Consider the following 24,034-nt stretch of genomic DNA (forward strand, 5'->3'; position numbering starts at 1 on the left):
TTCGGAGAGTTCTAGTGACCACTTGAGCATCCTCCCGGCCATATCCGGGCGCCCGAGCAGCTGTTTGATTGGCTGGTCGGTCCTCACCTTTATCGTGTGTGCGAGGAAGTAATATCGTAGTCTCCTCGCTGTGTTGATGAGGGCCAGGGCGACCTTTTCGATTTGCTGATATCGGAGCTCGGGACCTTGGAGTGCTTTACTCGTAAAATAGATGGGCTTTTGTCCTTCGTCGGTTTCTCTTATTAGAACGGCGCTGACGGCCTCGGTTGCCACGGATAGGTATAAGTATAGGGTTTCCTTTTCTGATGGCCGTGATAAGACCGGGGGTTGGGACAGAACCTTCTTTAGATGGAGTAGCGCTTGCTCGCATTCATCGGTCCAGTCGAAGGTAGCCTCTTTGCGAAGGAGTCTGAAGAATGGCAATGCGTGCTGGACGGACTTGGCGATGAAACGGGAGAGTGAGGCGAGCACTCCATTGAGTGACTGGATCGATTTTTTGGTTTTCGGGGTCGGAAACTCCGAGAATGCCCGGCATTTGTCGGGGTTGGCCTCGATCCCTCTTTCGGTGAGATAGAAACCGAGGAACTTGCCTGCCCGGACTCCGAACGTGCATTTTTCGGGGTTGAACCTCATTTTACACTGTCTCGCCTGCTCGAATACCTTCGCAAGGTGTCGAGCATGGGTTATCTCCTCGTGTGATTTGACGATCATGTCGTCCATGTACACTTCGAGCATGTCCCCTATTTCGTCCTTGAAGACTTTGTTCATCATGCGTTGGTATGTAGCGCCAGCGTTCTTGAGCCCGAACGGCATCACGTTGTAATAGTAATTGCCCGTTGGGGTCATGAACGCTGTGTGTTTCTTGTCTGCGGGCGACATAGGGATCTGGTTGTATCCACTATATGCGTCCATGAAGGACAAGAGTTTAAAACCTGCAGAGTTGTCAACGAGCAAGTCTATATTAGGGAGGGGGAAAGCATCTTTCGGGCAAGCCCTATTAAGATCAGTATAATCAACACACATACGCCATTTTCCATTATTTTTCTTAACGAGGACTACATTAGAGAGCCAGGTTGTGTACTGGGCTTCAGAAATAAAATTTGCCTCTAAGAGGTCTTTTACAGCTCGCTCGGCAGCCTCTGCCTTTTCGGGCGATTGCTTGCGTCTACGCTGTGCTATGGGCTTGGCTGCCCGGTCTAAAGCTAGCTTATGACACGCGATCTCGGGGTCCAGCCCGGGCATTTCTGCGGCATTCCACGCGAAGAGGTCGGAGTTCTCTTTGAGGCATGCTACTAGCTCTTCTCTTGTTTCCTCGGGTAGTCCCTTACCTATCTTCACCGTCCTTTCCGGATCGTCCCCAAGAGGAATGAGTTCGAACTCCCCGTCGGGGATTGGTCGGACCGGGTGTTCGAGAGAGCGTTCCTTGGGGAACCTCCCCTCTTCGGTCTCGTCCAGCCCGATGCGACAGTCGAGGTCGATGGCGTTGACTCCTCGGGCAGGATCCTCGGTCTTGAGTTTTTTGTTGTCGCAGTTGCTCTTCGTGCTGACTACGGCCTGTCCTTTTACTGCGGCGTCGTAGCATCGCCGGGCTGCTTCGATGTCACCATGGATGGTGACCACACGTCCCAATTTGGTGTAGTATTTCATCTTCAGGTGGACGGTGGATGGGACCGCGGTGAGTTCGGCCAGTGTCGGGCGTCCAAAGATGCAATTGTAGAGAGACGGACAGTCTACGACCAGGAATTGGATTTTGACTTCCCTGGCCGTTTCTTGTTCGCCGAAGGTGACGAGGAGCTCAACATATCCCCACGGTCTGGTTGTTGCTCCGTTGAATCCTTGGAGATCTGATCCGACGTAGGGGGCTAAGTTGGTCTTGTCTAGCTTCAGAGTCTTGAAGAGGTGGACGTACATGATATCCACTGAGCTGCCTTGGTCGACCAGGATGCGTCGTACGTCGAATTGGGCCATCTTTGCCCTTATCAATAGTGGGATGCCCGAGTTCGGGGATCCGCCCGGGAGTTCCTCCAGGAAGAAGGATATTGGGTTGGATTTTCCCCGGTATTTTGTCAATGTCGCTTTCTGCTCGGGGGCAGTCAGTAGGAGTTCGTCGAACTTACGTTTGACGGAGAGGGTCGCGGATTCCCCGTTAGTTCCTCCTCCTGATATCACCAGTGTGGCAGGGAAGTTTTCCCAGGGGCTGAGTGCAGTGATCTTGCCCTCGGGCAATGGTTCGGGGAGGAAGAAATCTTCCGGTCGTGACACGCAGAGGGCCACTTGATAGGGAGAGTTGTCAGGGGGTGCGTCTTCCCGGGGTCTCTTCTTCTCTGGCTCGTCGTGTCTGGGAGCTTCGTTCTTCCTCGTATACTGCTTCAGGTGCCCCTCTTGGATTAAAATTTCTATCGCATCCTTCAGGTGGACGCAGTCTTCGGTCACGTGCCCGTGACTTCTGTGGAACCGGCAGTACTTTGATTTGTCGGTGTGGGGCTTTGGTGCAGACGGTTTTGGGAACCTGACCCTGCCCTGCTTAAATTCAGAGTTGATACATTCTGCGAGGATGCGCTCTCGAGGAGCTGTCAGTAAGGTGTACTCGCTATATCTGCCCGCGGGGCCTCTTCCTTCCCGGAGCTCGCGAGGTCTTTCTTCTCTTCGTTTGTCTCCGTTGCGACGGGAAATGCTCGTGTCCTCGCGTTTTGAGTGCTCGGTCTCCCCAGCGTTACGTCCGCTGCGGGCATTGTGTGCCACCTGCCTTTCCTCGTATCTGATGTAGGCCTGGGCTTTATGCAGGAGCTCGTTTAAGGTGCGGGGAGGCTCGATCCCTACGGCTCTGCTAAGTTCACTGCCGGGCAAGAGACCTCTCTCGAGGAGATACTTCTTCATGTGCTCGGTGGTATCTACCTCGACAGCTTCCTGGTTGAATCGCTCGATGTATGAGCGCAGTGTTTCATTCTTCTTCTGCACTATGGCTTCAAGGGTCGCCTCAGTCTTGGGGTGACGACGGGAAGCTGTAAAGTGCCTGGTGAACATGGACCTCATGACTCTCCATGACGTAATGGACTCAGGGGCCAAGCTTTTGTACCAAGCCATGGCCCCTTTCCTGAGGGTCGTTGAGAACAGTCGGCATTTGAGGTGCCCGGTTATATCATTGCGGTAGTCGAGCATCGCGTTGACGTTGTCGACGTGATCGTCGGGATCTGTAGTCCCGTCGTACACAGCTAGATTTGGTGGTTTCTCCATGCCTTTGGGGAGCGGGGCTTCCATTATTGCCCGAGATAGGGGGCAATGCAAATCTTCCTCGTCGCTCCTTAAGGGAGACAGTTCGTTGTTGTCGGGGCTGTGTCCGCGCCTTGGTGATGTTCCCGCTCGACCACCGTCACGACGGGCGCGTGCCCTGCTGACGTGGGGTTCTGGAGAGCGACGTCCTCGCTTCTTCGTTGGCTCCGAACGTTGTTGTATCCTACTCACCGGCTGGGGCCGGGCTTCTTGTCGTTCGGCTTCGAGGGCCATGATTCGTTCGTGCTGCTGGTGGAGCATAGAACCGGCCTGATTGAGGGCATTCACCATGGCAATCATTACGGCGTCTCCTTCAACGGGAACGGGAATGGGATGAAATGTCTCTGCCCCTAAATTGTGGGCGTGAGAGGCATCCCCGTTGTTTTGGGGCTCTGGAGACGGGGTGGATGGATGACCGTCCCGAGCGTCCGTTTCATGGGATGGCGGGCCGTCGTTCATATTGTAGTTGACGAGGGGACGGCTGTGATCGCTATGTTGTTCTCCGGCCATGTTGGAAGGACAGAAATAAATGAGCTTTTGATCCTCGTTTGATGAAGATGGGGATAGCTATTCCCACAGACGGCGCCACTGATCTTACCTGATCAGGAGGGCCTTCCAAGGTTTTGGTGAATGGGCCGGAGAATGAAATGAGAGGGGGGTGTACCTGCAAGGTGCTCCAATGCTTAAGTCAGAAAAGGTACAGAATGAGGTTATCAGAGTGTGAGTTAGAATACCTGCCCCTTTGCCATGAAAGGGGTATTTATATTGAGCCCCCAGCGCTGGGCCAAGGCTCCTAATGGGCTGGATTAGCTAGGCCCAAGGAGGAGCTGCCAGGGGACGCGTAAGAAGCGTTAAGACCTAGACCAAGGTCTGCCCCCTGGTCCAACTGCCCCTATCCCTAAGGAGACAATATAGGGGAGTTGGGTGACGTGGTGAGTGAGATGCCGTTATGGCTCTGCCCGACACAACTTAGGTGTCCGCGACGTGGGTTGACGATGAGTGGATGGAGATCATATGAGGAGGACCCGCTCGTTGTCCGACACGTATTTAAGGGGCCGGGGAGACGTTCGTCGGGCGGACGGTCGTTCACCTGACGTGTCCTCGTGGTCGTTTGGACACGGTCGTTTGGACGTGGGCTTGGCGAGCATTGGGCCGTGCCGTGCCTAGTGTCATGGCCCAGTCCAGAACAATATATATATATATATATATATATATATATATATATATATATATATATATATTGGTCGTGTTGACGTAACAATGTTATCCTAGTCTTAAAAATATGTGCAGGTAGTGTTAAATTTGATTTTTGTTTGTTTGTTTCTGAATCGGAACTTTACTTTACTTGTATTTTACATAAAGCATGTTCTGTCCAAGATCACTGCTCCTCCCCAAAAGCTCCTTTACCCTCTCTTTCTTCTCCCATCGCTTCACCTGTAACTACAAGGTAAAGAAAAAACAGTTCACCTTCTCTTCCTCTCTTCCTTTTAGAACCATCATGTTGTTAAAATTCATTATTAATGCATGTCAAATTTATTGACTTTTAGTAATTCATTGTTAATTCATATTACATGCTTTTCTGGGTATAATTCATTTGGTAATTGGGATAAGGATGCTTTCAACTTCCACAGAAAATTAACAAACTAATAATTGATTCCAATATATGATCATTAATTGAAGATTTTTATCTGATCATTAAATTTATTGGGGCTTCATGCTTTGAAGGTTTTGGTTAAGTCTGTAGCAGTTGAATTGAACTAGGTTTTGCTTTGAATATTTTGTGCTGTTTGTGATTCTTGATTAAAATATCTTTTGCTTAGCATTAGAAGATTGTTGAAATGGCGCGATCTTCGTTGGATGAGATATCAGACTCGGGAGCATTCACAAGATCTGCTTCCACATTCCGACAGTTCGTTTCAAGGGATCTTAATTCCCAATTTCCACCTGAGTCTGGAAGGTATCATCTCTACATATCATATGCTTGTCCTTGGGCTTGCAGATGCCTAGCTTATTTGCAGATCAAAGGACTCGACAAGGCCATCAGTTTCTCGGTTCGTAGGTTTTCTTTAGCTTGATATTTGCAAGTAGAATGATTTTGATTTTCAATAGTTCCTCCTAGAAATTTCTTATTTTACATGTTTAATTAACAGGCGGTTAAACCGATATGGGGAATAACGAAAGAATCAGATGAACATGTGGGATGGGTTTTTCCTGAATCGAATACCGAGGTTCTTGGAGCTGAACCCGATCCCTTGAACGGAGCAAAGAGTGTTAGAGAACTTTACGAAATCGCAAGTACAAACTACACCGGAAAGTTCACTGTTCCGGTAGGTTTTCCGCTTTAGAATGGACTTGTTTCTTTCTTATCTTTTCTGATTTACTTTGGTCAACAGATGTTTATTGTTAGCTAATGGATTTTGATCTGCACAGATTCTGTGGGATAAGAAACTCAAGACAATTGTTAACAACGAAAGCTCGGAGATAATCCGCATGTTTAATACTGAATTCAACGATATCGCGGAGAATCCCGCCCTGGACTTGTATCCCACTGAATTGAAAGCCCAAATTGATGAAACGAATGAGTGGACATATCATGATATAAACAACGGTGTTTATAAATGTGGATTCGCAAAGAAACAGGAGCCATACATCGATGTATGGAACAATCTTTAAAGGAGCTTCTGCTTTAAAGATTACATTCATTACGTGTTTGAATGTGTGTTCATTTGGTCCTTTGTGCAGGCTGTTAGACGATTATACGAAGCTTTGGACAGATGCGAGGATATACTAAGCAAGCAACGCTATATATGTGGCGACAAACTCACCGAAGCAGACATTCGTTTGTTTGTCACGCTCATTCGATTTGACGAGGTAAAGTGTCCGAACGTTGCTGCATGTATTATGCAAATCGCCTAATCTATAAACATTAAGTTCCGATGTTTTGATTTTTGGGTAATTAGTCACATGGTTGTAATTGCAGGTTTATGCAGTTCACTTTAAGTGTAACAAGAAGCTACTGCGGGAATACCCGAATATCTTCAACTATACCAAAGACATTTTCCAAGTTCCTGGCATTAGTAGAACAGTGAACATGGAACATATAAAGTTACATTACTATGGAAGTCATCCATCTATCAATCCATTTGGGATCGTTCCCGTGGGGCCAAATGTCGATTATTCTGCTCCTCATGACAGAGAAAAGTTTTCTGCTTAGGTTGTTTGTTTGTTTGTCAAATTTGTTTTAAGGGATATGAAACTTCAGTTTCTTTTAAGGGACTGTTTTGTTGAAATGTGGCAGAAACTCCCATGCTTTGAGGAATACAATGTTTTCAAAATAAAAGTGAGACAAATTGATGTGTGTATGCTCTAATGTTATAATGTATCTCTAATTGGGCTTGCGTTGATTCAGTTAATGGTGATTTTGGCTCTGTTTCTTCTGATGGATCTTCTCAATAGCTTTTATGAGAAGGCATCAAGTTGTTATCTTCTTCGGATTCCTCTGATCCAGGTCTAGCAAATGGGTCTTATTCTTGTTAAATATCTTGTGGCTGAGTCGAGAAAAAATTGTTAGATAAAATATTCACTAATAGCTTGTAGCGTTTCTAAACTGAAATGTGTTGGTTTCTTATCTCATATATAGAATATAATAGTGTTTTTTTTCATCTTACCATGTTTTGTTTGAAAATTTAGTGTTTAAGTGAGTCATTTTGAAGAATTATAGTGTCAAAGTTTAATAGTAGTGTGAGACTGAGAAGTTTAAGCATATTTATGTATTTTAACCACACATGATTGATATATTTTCAATAACATTGCGTATTTTTATCTTTTTTGTAGTTGTAATCTCTATACAATTTAAGATTTTATATTATCAAGTTGCCATTTATTTTGAAAACAAACACAATAAGTTGGAAATACTTTTCAAGTTCAGATGACCTTTCTTTTTTTTCTATCAACATAAGAGTTTATTTTATCTTTATGTCCTTCCTAGAATCAGAACAGAAGAGAAGTAAGAAAGATGTATTGTTATATGAATTGTTATATGCAGTTGCTTCACTTGTTATTAGTATATTTTGTTTAGCATTACTAATTGAATTTTCTTCCTGATGAACTGTAGACTCTTGTTTTCTCTTACTGAAATCAAGTGATTTGTGTTTCTCATTGAAAATTATTATGATTAGTGAGAAACATTTATCATGGAAATTGGTGCTAGTTAAATGGACATAAGATACTTTTGACTTTTGAACGTGTATTTGTTGTATTTTTTTTGAATTTTTTTTGATTTTATTGTGTAATCTTTGAGTTATTCTATCTCAAATTATTAACATTGATATTGTTTAATCAATTTTATTGAATCATTATTCGGCCATAAAATATGTTTCTCATTAGAAGAGATATTTTTTTTATATAATATTAATCAATTGCGAGGATTTTTAACCTTTTCCCTTTAGTTTAGATAATCTATCATTTTTTTAATATTATATATTGAGTCAGTAATGTACCTTGAGCCTTATTGTAAAGCCACGACAGCAGAACTTGATGTTTTTTTTGAAAAATTGATAGAAAAAATCAAACCGACTAGAAAGTGCTTTAAAGGGACTAAATGTAACATTTTTTAGTTAAAAAACTGTTGCGAAACATTAAATTAAGTTAAAAAACTTGATAACTAATTATGCTATTTTATTAATAGTATTTTATTCTATTGTATACACCCTAATTCTAGATGACACCCAAACAAAGAATGATCATGTGTAGTTTGTTTGTGTGTATGCATAGAATGAGGTTGAAGATGATGAGAATGCTTTGAAATCCCAATTTCGTATAGGTTTTACTCTCTAGAAATCTTACTAGAAATTATGCATGTATCAAGTATATATATGTGAACAAGTATGACGCAAAATTGATAGAAAACAATGCAAATTTTCAAGATTTTTAATGTATGTGTCGACCTATGCAAGTCATGTATCGACCTGTAGAGGCGACACATCTAACAGAGCGTACATGCTTTAAAAGTGAAACACATGAGCCGACCTATAAAACATATGTGTCGGCCTGTAGAGAAAAATTTCTCTATGTGTCGACCTGTAGGCTGTTTTTCACATAAAAATGAGTTTTTGGTACATAAAACATTTTCTTGATGCATGAATATTTTCTAAATCTTTTCCAACATGTTTTCATGCTTCCTAATGCTATAATGCACAATTAGACTTAGATGATAACGTTCAATGTACATAAACGCTAAAGTATCCTAGTTACATCTAATAGAAGGTTGCACTCACACTAAACATCATAACCTTCTCACTTTTTATTTTATTCAATATTTTTCTTACTTGAAGATGCTTGCGATAGTTTTTATATGACTTCTTTTCTCATCATTAAAATATATTATACCTGTTAAGCATATGGAGTCATACTTCATTTTAATAACATTGATACTAATAACTCATAACTAATGCCAAACTTAAAAAAAAACCCACCTTAAAAATTGGGAGATGGTGATGATATTGCCTCTTCCTTTAAGCTTATGCAGTCTTAACCTCTACCCTTGATTCTTCATCCTTTAATTGGCTCAAAACCACTTTCATTAACATGTATGAAATTTCATCTCCTGGTCTCTTCCTTTAAATTATCAAAGTGCATCCTTGTGGGAAAGATGAATATGTTTAGTAGGAATTAGGAGTAAGAAATAACGTGAAGAGTATGAGAGATTACTTGCCCTTTTTTATCTATCCATAGGCTTGAAGTATTCTTCCCCCATCTTCCTTTCATATTGTGAAGTGAAGTTTTCATTTGTTGTGATGATCAAGTTATTATGCTTGAAGATCAAAATTTCAAAGCCAATTTATGAATAGCAACACATAATGTCAAGTAGTGTACGATGAAATCCTTGATGATCTTCGTCAAGCAGTCTCTCTGATTATTATGTCAATCATGAAGCCTTATCAAGCTTCATCAGACAGAAGAAGTCAAGTCCCATATGAAGTGATGAATCAATGAATAATCAGAATCTTCAGAATTCTGAAATAGATGAAGTGTGAAAGCTTGCCTTGTCTGTGATGAATGATCTATGTACGTAAAGGTATTAGATTAGCTCTTGAATTAATAAGGCAAATTATATACACATTTTTGAATGGTCAGAAAGCCTCTATGAATTTATTAAAACTACAACAAAACCTTTTTGTGACTAAATAATGAATTAGAAACTCATTCTAATCATTTAAGAGAGTTTTTACATGGGATAATAGATTATCCCATCAGGGTTAACCAATTATCACTTTTATAGCCCTAATAATCTATTAGTGACGAAACCATTTAAAAATCTTATATATTTTAATTGCATAATCGATTATGTGATACACATAATCGATTGTGAGTATTAAAAAGCTCATGGATTCTTTATTTTTTTGAGCATGCTTTGTCTTATAAAAAGAAGGCTCATTTCTTGTTTCATTCCCACTAGAAAACTTATTTTGAATACTCTTTCTCACTCTTAACTTTCTCTCTCTCTCTCTCTCTCTCTCTCTCTCTCTCTCTCTCTCTCTCTCTCTCTCTCTCTCTCTCTCTCTCTCTCTCTCTCTCTCTCTCTCTCTCTCTCTCTCTCTCTCTCTCTCTCTCCTTCCTTCACTTTTATCTGAGTACTTTGAGAGTGAAATTTATCTATGAGGCATTTGGTTCTAGTGCGGGGGGAATTTTTTAATAGCTCTATGGTTTTTTTGTTTGGTTCAGAGCTAAACTAAGGGAAGAATTTCTTATTTTATCTATGAGGATTTCCATCAAAATCTCATGTTTAACTCTTGAGCTTATCTCTTGTCCGAGTTTGGGCCAGTGCATGTTGAGTTGTGTCAGGGCGTTGTGAGAAAATGCAATACATGCAGATATTTCCTATTGAGTGCTTGAAGGGGACCTAGAATAGTTCACCATGATATCACATCCTTGAAACATTCATTTTAGTGATGTTAGACCCATTATCTGATGCATATGGACCTTTAGATGTTGTACCACCACCGTCTCCACCATCCAATATATCTGATCAAAATGCAATTGACACCATGGACATGATAAGCTAGATGGCTAGGCTTCTGAGTTTGTTAAGCAGATTTACCACTTTGCACGTCGTGGACCAACTTATTATGGACCTTTAGATGTTGTACCACCACCGTCTCCACCATCCAATATATCTGATCAAAATAGGATGCAATTGACACCATGGACATGATAAGCTAGATGGCTAGGCTTATGAGTTTATTAAGCAGATTTACCACCTTGCACGTCGTGGACCAACTTATTCTCTTACTTATTTTATGATTTGTTGTATCAAATTAACTACTTTTGATTTATGATTTGTTATATTAGCCAAACAACTTTTATTTTATTATAACATACTTATAAAAAAAGCAACTTAAATGTGACATAAATAAGGTAAACATAAAATATTAATTTTACATCTTCATTTATCTTGAGATAAAGAATATTGAACTTTAAGTTATTATAAAAATCAATCATTGACATTAATAAACTTAAATCATATGATGCATAACTTTAAAGTAAATAAATTATTCATTTTTGTTCTGATTTCCTTTGAACAAAAGTGTTGGTGGAGTGTAGACATGGAAAGACTACAGAAAAACAGAACATATGTACATACCGCCGTCTGTGGGAATCGAACCCACGACCACGTGGTTAAAAGCCACGCGCTCTACCAGCTGAGCTAAGACGGCTACATGTTTATATCATCTTGATTTAATTATCATTAATTATAATTTATTAAGAAGGAGAATGAAGTATGCAAGAATTTTATATATGATAATCAATTTCTTTTAGAGTGTGTTGTTATTCATTGTTGTAAAGTACAAACTTTAATTTACATGTTAAATTTAAACATGCTAAAAATTATGTATATGTTTCTTGTTGTATTCTCTAAGTGGATGACTTAGTTGGTTTATGTACAACTTTTTTTCTTGTGAAGATACATTTTATTGTATTAACTCAAAATAAACCAATTAAAAAACCATCACATATATGAGTAAGATATACAACTATTAGATTCTTATGGGTGATAAAAAATATGTTAATTAAATTATTTTTTTAAGTTGATGTGTTTTTGCTTTTTATTTCTGTATTTTTCTTTTTGTTAAAATTCTTGTTGAAATCTATTTGATTTTAATTCTAAAATTAATGTGAATTTCAACTTTAAAGATTAAAATTAAAAAATAATAATATTTGAAAACTGTTTCAAATAATTAAAGAAATAAAAAATAAAAGCATGTCAACCTTTACAAAAACAATCGACTATTTAAAATATAATGCATAATTTTAATAGCGCAATCTATCTTATTTAAATGAATAAAAAATCGTATACTATATTTTTAATTACGTGAATTATGTCAAAAAAAGTAATTTTTATTAAATAAATTCAATCACAATTTGTTTTGTCTATTATTTCAGATATATTGTTTTGCCTATATTTTAGATATTTTTTTACGTTTGAACTAATAGAAGACCCATGCATCTGTATTGGTCATTTAATTTTAATTGATATATAATTTATTTATATGTATTTGTAAATATGAATGAATGATCAATTTAATTATGTAATGCACCTTAATCATATCAAATGAACAATTTAAAATACAATGATTTTTTATTTATAAAATGAAGATCTTTTAACTCTAATCATGGGTTAAAATGTAGTACATAATTGTATTTTAATGCATATTAAAAATAATATTTATGTATGTTTGAAATAATTGTCCAAATAAAGTCCAAATAAAATCTTAAAATGGAACCAAAATAAGATTTTATTTTCAAATAAAAAATATGTTTGTCCTTGTATTTCTTCCTAACTTCAAAATAAGAAATTTGAAGTTAAAACATCTCAAGCCATTACTTTATTACATATCTAAAGTTTGAATTAAAAAAGTAATTGTGAAGTAATATGAAACTTTTTTAAAACATAGAACTCAAATATTATTTTGAAGATGCATAATCTTAAACAAAATATTTATGTATTTTTCAATAAAAAATGATTTAATTAATAAAAATGCTCTAAATTTTTTATGGTATGATCCACCATTACAAAGCTAAATTAAATAAAACATAACCCAATCTTCAAGAAACATAAATATATGCATTTATTAAAATGTGTCCAATATAACATAAAATAATTAAAGTAATTTTCCCCAATGTCATCTACCACACCCTTGTTACTCATGTATATTATTTGACCATAAGATTTGAACCTTCCTAGATAATTCACAACAATAAAAATGATTAATGTTAGCATATCAGACATGTATTATTAATCATTTTGAAACCCATAAAAAACCCCGATCAATATAATAAAAGACATAAATGATCAAAAGCAATATAATAAATATACTAATTATATCCGCAGCACATACACATTTTGAAACAAACATTCAAGAGTATACTACATACATCAAACTTGAGTATTTTTAATTTTCAATTTCTATAATTTGTATGGTGTAAAGCATGGGTTTATGCAGAATAAATAATCTTTTGAACTATTATTGAGTTTTTAAACAAAGTCTATATTCTAAGAAATTAGAACTGACAACTAACAAGTTTAACAATCTATATCAATTTAAGATTAAAGATAGTGCACTAACAATGTAAAGAAGTATTACACTGCGATTCAATCAAAATATTTTATATTGTCAAATCATAATAATATTTTAAAAATAAAAGTGTGATGTGATTGTATATACGAATCTCATTGATTGACAATGTAAAAATATTTTACACTGTCAGTGTAAGTTGGGACGGAACCAGAAATATTGAATAGTGAGAGCACTATATATATAAATTTACAGCTTTAGCTTTAAATAATATAGCAACTTGTTTTTCAAAATATAAATATACATCACAATTATTTTATAAAAAAATTCATATTTAAAATTAATTAACAATTTTTTATATTTAAAAATAATTAAAAAATTTCATATTTAAAAATAGAGAAAATGGAATATACATTGACAATATAAATTGTCAATCAATGACAATCATATATCCTATTAAGTAGAACGAAATTTTTTAAATTACTTATATAATATGACAGAGTGATGAATTTCTATTGAACTATAATGTAAAATTTATTTTATACTATAAATATCCCGTAAACTCCTAAAAATTATAGACTTATGTTCATGTGCATATATGTCACTATAACATGTATGACAATTTGATTTAATTGAGTTTTGTTCAAATTTTTGAACTTATATTTGATTCAATTGGATTGTTATGGTAATAAATACTATAAATATATTAGAACTATATGGCAGCAGCCCCGCCTATCATATATAAACCCATTTTTAAATGAAATATATATATATATATATATATATATATATATATATATATATATATATATATATATATATATATATATATATATATATATATATTATATATATATATATATATATATATATATATATATATATATAATGGATGTATATAGTGGGGGCATGAGCCCACACTTCAATGTGAATAGCTCCGTCTCTGAGTGCATGGCCGACCCAAAACATTTCGAGGCCTGATCTAATCTTTCATGTTGAATTCTATAAAAAAATATTGAAAAAAAGAAACTAAAATTTTATTTAAATTGTAAATAATATTAAAAATTATAGTAAAAAATGATTATAAAAATAAAATTCAACAATAATACATCTTTAGAAAAGTTATATTTCTTTTTATATAAAAAACATCAATTCATAAATAATATTGTATGATAGTGTATCATAAAAATCTAATAACAAATGAATGGGTTATATGATTGATCTTTAATATTATCTAAAAATTATTATTTAAAAATTTTAAGATACTTAAAATAGTGACTATTCTCTTTGTTCTAGAGTTTGTATAGAGTTTGTACAGTGAAAATGTTTATATCATTTATTCAGGATATATAACAATAAGGTATAGAGTAGTAAAAATGTTTATATCATTTATTCAGGATATATAACATAAGGTATAGAGTTGAGAGCTCATAACAAATATTTATTTAATATGAAAATTAAGATTTTCTAATTATTCTTACAGTAGAAGGTGGTGTAGTTGTTAAACTATATTGAAATTCTGGCGTAGTCAGTATTCAGATGTTCTACTCCAAGTCATGACATCTGATCTAACATTGTACCTATTACAGCAAGACAGTTATTACACTATGTACTAATGTGCACCTTTTCACAGTGTCACGACCTCTCCTTCTATGTCATCCTAGAATGGAGGGACACCTAGTTATGTGCACCTTATCATTCACTTCTGTTGTTTTCCTACACAGATATCAGCAAGATGTCTCAATCCTGTTTTGGACATTATCTGTTACATTGTTCCAGTTTGTTGGTCATGTACTTGTATTTCCTAAATTAAAGGTTGTAACAAGTTAAACTAATCTCCACTTATTAAGAAGCTAACAAATAGATTATTTGCCAGGTTCATTAATTGTAGCTTAGTTGTTAGTTTCCTAGATTTTAGATCAGCTGGTGGATTCCTGAAGAATAGCTTGAGAAAAATCCTGAAACAGAAAAACTAACCATCCAACAATTTAGCATATGCAGTCAGGAGTGAATGTCACAACCTTCCGTTTGACATCCAAGTCCAGAACCATATGCTAAGTCTGCTTGGTTCCTGAAAGCAGACTGTGCTAAATTTGCTGTACTGTAAAAGACCTACCAGTCTCTACTTCAGTATCAGCTTACTGGAGGAACTGTCAAGACATCCAGTTTGACAGTTTCACAATGATCTTTTGGCCAGGTCTGTTATGCTTTTGAACTCCAGACTTCACTACATACTGAACTGAAATCATCAGCTTATTAAACGGTATGTGTTGTTGTTGATGAATGTCAAAACATTCTGATTGACATTCCAACAGAAGGCTATGTATCAGGTCTGCTATTATCTTGATGAACAGACTGGAATACATGCTTAGTTATGGCAGACATGATTATATCATACAGAAGGAAAACAAACACAGGAAATTGTTAACCCAGTTCAGTCCAACATGACCTACATCTGGGGGCTACCAAGCCAGGAAGAAGATCCACTATTAGTAGTATCAATTCAGAGTTAAACTCCCCCGTTTACAACTCATCACTTAATCCCTACCCAATGCAATCTATACCTAGGAACTCCTAGATAGAAACCTCCAGTTTCCATTCCTATCACTACAAATACAATGTAATGTTACCACACCTTGAACTTGCTTCACAGCTTCATTCAAGAACAAAATCACTCTTGCCTACAGGCTTCGAGTTACAAACACTCTCAGGTTTTACCACTGAGAAACACATGGTAACCTTCCCACAGATTGGGAGGTTTACCTTACACACACCCCTAAAAATTCATTCTAAGAGGCTTACAAAAACTAGATTACAATCAGCTATTTATAACCTAATCACCCAACTGGATTTGGGCCTTCAGAAAATTGCAGCAGACTTGTTCTTTGCTGTTGCAACTTCAGCAGAAAAATTCTGCTACAAACAAGGTCTTCAAGTTCCTAAACTCTCTCCATATATATCTCCATGTTTAGAGCCTATATATATTCTGATTTAGTCTTCAAGACCTCCACATGGGAGTTAGGATATTCACCAGATATCCTTGCTGATCCCATGACATATACTGAATTAATTAATTCAGTTTCCTACACATGTGCGATGTCACAGACCTGATGTCGTGACATCGTACATGACATGTTGGTCCAGATGTTGACTTTCTTCAACCCAACATATTAAAACAACAGAGATGATTACATTATTTGTTTTCTAAAATTACTGCCAATCCTAAGGAATCAACATATATAATATTTTAGATTGAACAATGGTGTTCGATTTCTTCCTATTGCACTTTTGTAAAATAAAGTAAATCAAAATTTTGGAATGGCTGAATCAAACTCAGGTCATGCACATTAGAAAGTTGACACAATCCCCCTAGACCAATATGTAATCTTTAACCATGTATTTAATAAACTTTATATAATAAATATTTAATATATTTTTAATATTTGATGGGCCCTAATTTTTGAGGCCATGTGCGGTGGGACAACTTGCACACCCACATGGTCGGGCATGTTCCAGTGCATATTCTTTTTTCTCTTAAAATATATAATTATTTCACGAAGTCATGAGGATCTCATGGATCTAATAAAATTTGTTGGTTTGTTATTAAAGACATGCAAAAATACAAATTTTGAAATGCCGATGAAAGTTACCATTACATCGGTCATGTCGATGTTGCCAAATGAAGAGGCATATGAAAAGTTATGTTTTGTACCATATTTAACCAGTGTTATTTCTCCATTAAGTATTACTCTGATGCCAACCATTTCCTTCATTTCCAACAATATCTTCCAGTGGTTCTTCCAGAGCACTAGATCCATAATTAACATTATCAACAATATTGCCCTTTGGATAACCATTGTGATTCGAAGAATCGCTTTCATCAATACTTATATCACCTAACTCAGATTAATCAATGTGCACCTCGCTGGATTCCTGATTATTGTTATGCTTTGAATCATGAATTTGTAACTCTAATGCATAACATATTAGAATTTACACAGCTTTTCATGCTATATTAGAATTCATTTGCAACATGTAAAATGCATAACATGAACACACATATGGATTTATTGTTTTCAAAAGAAAATTGTTACAATTATTTTAAGAATATCTTGTAAGAAGACACCTGAACAGAAGCAGACCTCTAAGAAGCATCTCAGGTTCAAGAGGAAGAGGCCTCTAAGAAGACACCTGAACAGAAGAACAAATCTTCGGAGGCGAATTCTTCCAATAATCTTCTTCAATGTTTGAAGACAAAGATGACCATCAAAAAGAGGAGAACACCTAGGAGAATAAGGAGTTCCGCCAAAATAGTCTATTTTTATTCAGATGTTGAAGATGAATGGGTTATGAGATGAGTTAAATTTTTATCAAGCTCTGGGATTTACGATTTATAGATGATTAACACTATCTTGTAATTAAGTATTGTAATCAATCTATTTGATCAATGAATTTTTCACCATTTTCTTTAGCATACCATTATTTCAGTCATAATTATTTCTTACATAAGAAACTGATAAAGAAGTATCCAAGTCAAAACAAAACAGAGAAGACTAAACAAACAAATTCTTTTGACATAATGACTTTCAATATATTCAGCCAAAAAGAAAAGAAAAGCACAAAAGAATAATATCATAAACATTACATCTAAAGAATCCAACCAAAAAGAAAAGAAAAGCACAAAAGAGAAACTTAACGACATGCTGCCTGCCGGAGTGAAACAAAAGGCAGATCCTAAAGCTGAACATTAGAAGAATTTGCATTACCCCGATGCCAACTATCGACTTCTTTCCCCATATATTGAATTAAATTTCATTCACATTTAAAACATGAAGAGGATAAATCTTCAATATTTACGTTGAGAAGAAGCAGAATATCTATTTCATCAGATTCTATTAAGTCTAAGTTCTCAAGTGGTTTAATATCAGAATATGATTCCAAACTACCCTTTTTTGAGAACGAAAATTAGATATCTTTGATATATTAGAGATATCCTTAAGAATATACATAATTTGTTTTGAAACATGAACATCTGGAGTAACTCCATCAACTTCACAGTCAGTTGCAGAAGTGGCTGAGGTGATGATGAAATGTCTTCAGAAGCTCCAGAGAGGATGAAGAACTTATCACCAGAAGCTTTAATCCAAAATTATTTTTATCAAACTTGAGCATGTATGACTAAAGATCCTTTTGGAGCAGTCATCCCAACCTTGTTTAGAAACACAACTTTGAAGATCATTTCTAGAGGCACTCATATCTTCAAGGTTGACAACCCTTTCATTGATGACAAACAATTGGTTTCTCAGGCCAAGGTTAGATCTAGAAGATATCTCAAGTTGAGACAAAAGATTCAGGAGGAAGGTATTGAAAAACACAGACATATGATTTTTTGAGTTGAGATACAAAACGAGAAGAAGAATACCAGTTTAAATATAAAAATAAGGCCAACGGAATCCAAGAGATAAAAACTAATGGATAAAATAAAAACAAAAGAAAATCTTTTGAAAAGACAAGAGCTGAAGATATTTTTCAAAGAACAACAAGTAACTAAAGAAAGTTTTGAGGATAAAAGGACATGAGTTGACACAAGAGAGGTTGCAAACGATTTAAGAATATACATATCATTACTCCATAGATTCTACACAAACAACTGTAAAGAATGCATGATAAATTTTCAAACCTGTGAATTTTTAAGCGAGATAGATGTCAACAAGATTTTTAACTTAAGTGCTATTTGAATTTTCTTATTCCTTTGCTGAGCTTCAGAGTCTGATACTTTTCAAAAGTAACACATCATCAAAGACTGTTCTAGTTTTTAATGAGGCTACTTCTGATCAGCATCATTCGTTGATACTCTTTATTCATAAGCAAGCTTTTAAAAGATCAGAACTATGTTTTAAGAAAGGTTCAATCCTTTTAAAGAACTAGGGATATCACCAAATAAAAGACTTAAAAGATTGCCTTTTTTTTATTAGCTCTTTTTAACCTAATCAATGTTTGGTTCTGAATAGAGATCAGGAATAAAGATATACTCAAATAGCAATAATATTTATCCAAAGGGTATAAATTTTATTTTCATAGGTTTGAAAATCCTCACACGAGTAAGTTGTCCAAATTGGTTATGTACAGATAGATCATATACATAGACCGATTACAGATAACCTATCATGCACAAAAGTTGTCTAAAGAATGAAGATGATTGACATACCTTTGTGCAGATTCTGAACATCCTTTGTAGATTCTTTCCAAAAAGAATCAGTCTTTAAGATTATCTATTTTTGAAGCAGATTAATGTTCAACTGTGACTTGAAATTCAGAAGACTGGAGACAATAACCCTCTTTTGAAGCAGATTATTATTTGTGTATATATAGTATTGTAGTTGTCAACAGTTGTATCCACTGAGTATTATAATTAGGGGTGGCAAAATAGACCCGGTCCGTTGGGCATGCCCGTTTTGCCCGCACTTTAGTGCGGGGCGGACCAAGGATTTAAGCCCTCATCCTCTAATGTGATTGTCCCCCACCGTCTCATTTTCTTCACGGACTTTTACGGGCATGAACATTTACATAGGTTTTTGCATTTTTAGGCTTAAAGAGTGCAGTGTCCGCGGGCTTTCCCCGTCCCACCATAATTTTTTTGAGGGGCGGGCCTAAGTTTTAGGCCCACATCCTCAACTATGACTGCACCGCCCACCCTGTTTTTTTGCAGGGCGGGGCCTAAACTTGACGGGCATGACCGTTTTCCATCCTTAATTATAGTGTTATGTGTGTGCAATTATTTTACTGTAACTATTTTAGCAGAGTAATGGAAGTTTGTTACTCTCTTTTCTCTTTTTTTTCCATCTTCATCTTCTTCTTGTGCACCAACAATTTCTTGTGTGTAAATATTTGTTTCACCCTTTGATTTTGTAATGGTGGACTAATATTACAGGTTTGACGAGATGCCCACAAATAAGAGAGAAAAGAAAAACTCTCAAAGTTCCAATGTAAAACTTTATATCTCCTCTCCCTCCAAATTAATAAATTAAATTTGGCACTCTATTAGGATGCTTTCAAGCAAGGAAGGGAAAGGGAAATAAAATGTTAGGAAGTTATTACAATCTGACCTTTAATAAATCCTTAGTAGAACTAATAATAAAATAAATCTCAACAGACACCGATACGATGATATATGACAATATTGTTAATAATTTTAAAAATAAATAAATAAAATATAATTATAAATATCGGTGTAAATGTCTGATACATAACATGAATACTTTATTTTATCTTTCGTTGCTACATAGTTTGCCGCCCTACATTTTCAATCCAATGTGCCTTTAACAATGTGGAATTTTTGTGTGCAGCAAGCTATCCATATTATTAACAGACTCTCTACCCCTTTGCTTAAACTAAAATTCCCTTATGAAATTCTATACCAAGAGCCTCCCTCCCTTATTCACCTTAAAGTGTTTGGATGTCTAAGTTATGCTACATCTCTTATAGCCCATAGGACCAAGTTTGACCCTAGGGCACGCAAGGCTGTCTTTATAGGCTATAAAGAGGGAACTAAGGGCTATATCCTATATGATTTGACTCATCACAGTATTTTTGTCTCAAGACATGTCATCTTTTATGAAAACATCTTTCCATTCAAATCTCAACTTCATTCCCAAGATAGCCAAAGTTCTGCTCCTTCCTGTGATGATAGTACAAATCCTGACCTTCCTTTATGTGATGATACAACCCCCATTGAACCATCAGAAAATAACTTACCTACACTGCATCCATCAGACAATAACTTGCCTACCCTGCATCCGTCAGACAATACCTTGTCCAATGTCCCTGATACTCCCAACTCAGGCTCTCCTTCCAATCTCCTCATTAATGATAATATCAACCCTAGCTCTCCTGTCCATAACTCTCCACCATCCTCTTTATCCATCAGTCCTACTCATGCTCCTGTGAATACTAATGATGATAGTTCTCCATATTATGATCAACCTCCTATAAGACATTCTACTAGAGTCTCTAATCCTCCCTCATACCTTGCTGATTATCATTGTTTTTCTACTTCTGCAAATTCTTCTTCCTCTAAAATTCTTTATCCTCTGTCTTCAGTTCTGTCTTACAATAATTGCTCCCCAGATTTTCATCATTTTTGTTGCTCTATTTCCTCTAATCCTGAACCATACAGTTTTCTACAGGCTAACAAATTTGAATGTTGGAAGCATGCTATGAATGTTGAATTGCAGGCTCTTGCTGATAATCATACTTGGACATTAGTGGATCTTCCACCTGGTAAGGTACCAATTGGATGCAGATGGGTCTATAAGGTGAAATATAGAGCAGATGGATCTATAGAAAGATATAAAGTCAGGCTTGTGGCAAAGGGTTGTACATAAATGGAGGGAGTAGACTACTTTGATACCTTTTCTCCCGTGGCTAAGATTACCACAGTTCGAGTTCTTTTGTTTATAGCTTCAATCAAAGATTGGCACCTAAAGCAATTAGATGTTAACAATGCCTTTTTGCATGGAGATTTACATGAAGAAGTGTATATGACATTACCTCCTGGCCTAGTTACTTCCAATTCCTCACAGGTCTGCAGACTTCACAAATCTTTATATGGTTTGAAGCAGGCTAGTAGGCAATGGTATGCTAAACTTTATTCTTTTTTGATATCTCTTGGCTATTCACAATCTCAAGCTGATTGTTCTCTATATGTTAAATCCACCTCCACCAGTTTCACAGCTTTACTAGTGTATGTGGATGACATAGTTTTAGCTGGTAATTCCCTTGATGAAATTAATTCTGTTAAGCATCTTTTGGATCAACAGTTTAGCATCAAAGATTTAGGCAAGCTGAGATATTTTTTGGGCTTTGAGATTGCTAGGTCAACTAAAGGTATTTTCATGAACCAAAGGAAATATACCCTCCATTTGCTTGAAGACACAGGTTACTTGGCAGCCAAACCATCCTCTATACCATTTGACCCCAATATGAAGTTGTCTACTTCAGCTGGTCAACCTCTTGCTGATCCCTCCTCTTACAGGAGACTTATTGGTCGACTAATTTACCTTACTAATAGCAGGCCTGATATATCTTATGTTGTACATCATTTGAGTCAGTATGTTGCAAAGCCTCTTGCCCCTCATTACCAGGCTGCCACTAGAATCCTAAGATATCTCAAGTCTGCACCTGCTAAGGGAATTTTCTTTTCTGCTGCTAGTTCTCTCAAACTATATGGTTTTGCATATTCAGATTGGGCCAGATGCCCAGAAACTCGAAAATCCATTACAGGTTTTTGTGTTATCTTTGGATCCTCATTCATTTGCTGGAAATCTAAGAAACAAAACACTGTTTCTCGTTCTTCCACTGAAGCCGAATATAGAGCTTTGGCCTCCTTATCTTGTGAACTGCAATGGCTTCAATTTCTTTTTTGTGATTTCCTCATTGAGTTTCCTCATGATGCTTCTGTTTACTGTGACAGCAAATCAACAGTGTATCTTGCTCACAATCCTATATTTCATGAAAGGAGTAAGCACATTGAGTTGGACTGTCATATCATTAGAGAAAAGATTGTGTCCAAACTCATTCACTTGATGCCTATCTCTACTAAAGAACAATTAGCAGATGTGTTCACTAAGCCTTTACACTCTCTAACCTTTACTTCTCTTTTATCCAAGCTTGGTCTTTGTAGTATCCAAAGTCCACCTTGAGGGGGGATATTAGAAATAACACATTATTTTGTACATAGCACACACCATAGCTTACACTACATAGCACTTTCTTGTATATATAAATCATGTTGTAATCATTATTGATTAATCAATGAAACACTACTTTCTTTTTCTTCTTCCTCTTGAATGTGACTAACTTCTTCTTCTTCTTGATGAATACCTAATTATTTTTCATCTCCCATTCATGATGAACATTTGTTCCATTGGCAGTAGTACACTTTAATCTGGTGGTGGAATCGTACACTTTATTATGTAGTCCTAAATGTTGCTAAAATATTATCCGGAAACCCAAATATTCCAAGAACAAGGAAGCTCATGGCAGTTATGCTTTGAATCTACCCATCGTTACTCACCCTATCATGGTTTTTTATTGAACTAACTACCACTTTAAGAAGCTAAACTTAGAAGGGAAAGGGAAAGGGAAAAAATGGGGCTCGTGAGGTCTATTCAGCTACCATAGTGAGATACGTCTTTAATTTTTCATTTATTTTATTCTCTTTTTAATTTATTGATATTAAATTACATTTTTTTTACAAATATCTTTTATTCTTTGGTTGATTTATTGTGAGAGTTCTATATTTTTATTTTATTTTAATTATGATTTAAAATTATTTTTTTGTTATGATGTATTTTATTTTAATTTGTATTATAGTTTTTTTTTTAATTATGTAATGTTTTAAATGATAGGAGAGAAAAAACTTATACTACCATGAACCAGTTATTCATTGGTCTCTTCTTTTACCCTTTTCTTCCTCTAATCTTTTAGAATTTATTTTTTATAGATTTTTTTTACAGTGTTAGATTGTGAAAGAGATTGTTAGTATAAAGAAGCTTCATGTTTTCAAATTTCATACGTTTTTGCTAAGGTTTCATTCACTATCATGCACTTTTGTTAAGGTTTCATTCACTAACATTTGAAGTAACCAAACTAATTCATACTTACCTGTTTTTGTTGATAAAAATAAAGATGGATGGTTTTCGAAAGTCTTGGAGACGGATCTAGACATTTTATTAAGTATCGAGTGTGGATGTGGCATAACAAAGAATTACTATAGGTGCATATACCAAGTGTTGTCTTGATATGGTGAATGGAATTTTTTTAGTATTGATTATAGTGTCTCATGTGACGTATCAAATTTAGTTTTCAATAGTGGTTCTCTTGTCTTTAATAGATTAACTTTAAAAAGAACTTTGTCATAAACTATGAATTTCTTAACTACTCTTAAGAGACTTAAGTATGAGGTGCGGAGATGTTTCATCCGAGTCTAAGAAATATAGTTAAAATTAAAATAAAGAAAATAAAGTGTGTAAAATTGTTTAACAGAGTCTTGAATAATTTACCATTTATGATATTTATAGAAGAAACTATCATAGTGGCCATAAATTATTGCCTACCGAAAATACTATCTCATTCAATTATTTACACATATAATGCATAAGGATTCTTTCTATTTTGCAATATCTCAC

At 35.8% G+C, this 24,034-nt stretch overlaps 1 protein-coding gene and 1 non-coding gene across 4 annotated transcripts; one reads left to right on the plus strand and one right to left on the minus strand.

Moving 5' to 3' along the window:
• The first annotated feature begins 4,537 nt into the window (after positions 1 to 4,537).
• LOC127100672 (uncharacterized) lies at positions 4,538 to 6,678 on the plus strand. Of its 3 annotated transcripts, none has more exons than XM_051037925.1 (6): positions 4,538 to 4,717; positions 5,097 to 5,321; positions 5,421 to 5,597; positions 5,701 to 5,925; positions 6,013 to 6,141; positions 6,251 to 6,678. In XM_051037925.1, exons 1-6 carry the CDS (start codon positions 4,634 to 4,636, stop codon positions 6,482 to 6,484), a joined length of 1,074 nt encoding a protein of 357 aa, XP_050893882.1. In that variant the 5' UTR covers positions 4,538 to 4,633; the 3' UTR covers positions 6,485 to 6,678. The 3 variants fall into 3 exon arrangements, with proteins under 3 accessions (XP_050893882.1, XP_050893884.1, XP_050893883.1); XM_051037927.1 differs by having other exon boundaries at positions 4,540 to 4,717; positions 5,091 to 5,321; XM_051037926.1 differs by having other exon boundaries at positions 4,541 to 4,717; positions 5,100 to 5,321.
• Positions 6,679 to 10,912: 4,234 nt separating this feature from the next.
• Positions 10,913 to 10,985, minus strand: TRNAK-UUU (transfer RNA lysine (anticodon UUU)). The gene has a single exon. It is a non-coding gene; the product is annotated as a tRNA-Lys (tRNA).
• Positions 10,986 to 24,034: the final 13,049 nt, after the last annotated feature.

The sequence above is a fragment of the Lathyrus oleraceus genome, chromosome 7 (genome assembly GCF_024323335.1).
Source record: "Lathyrus oleraceus cultivar Zhongwan6 chromosome 7, CAAS_Psat_ZW6_1.0, whole genome shotgun sequence".
NCBI classification, from domain to species: Eukaryota; Viridiplantae; Streptophyta; class Magnoliopsida; order Fabales; family Fabaceae; genus Lathyrus; species Lathyrus oleraceus.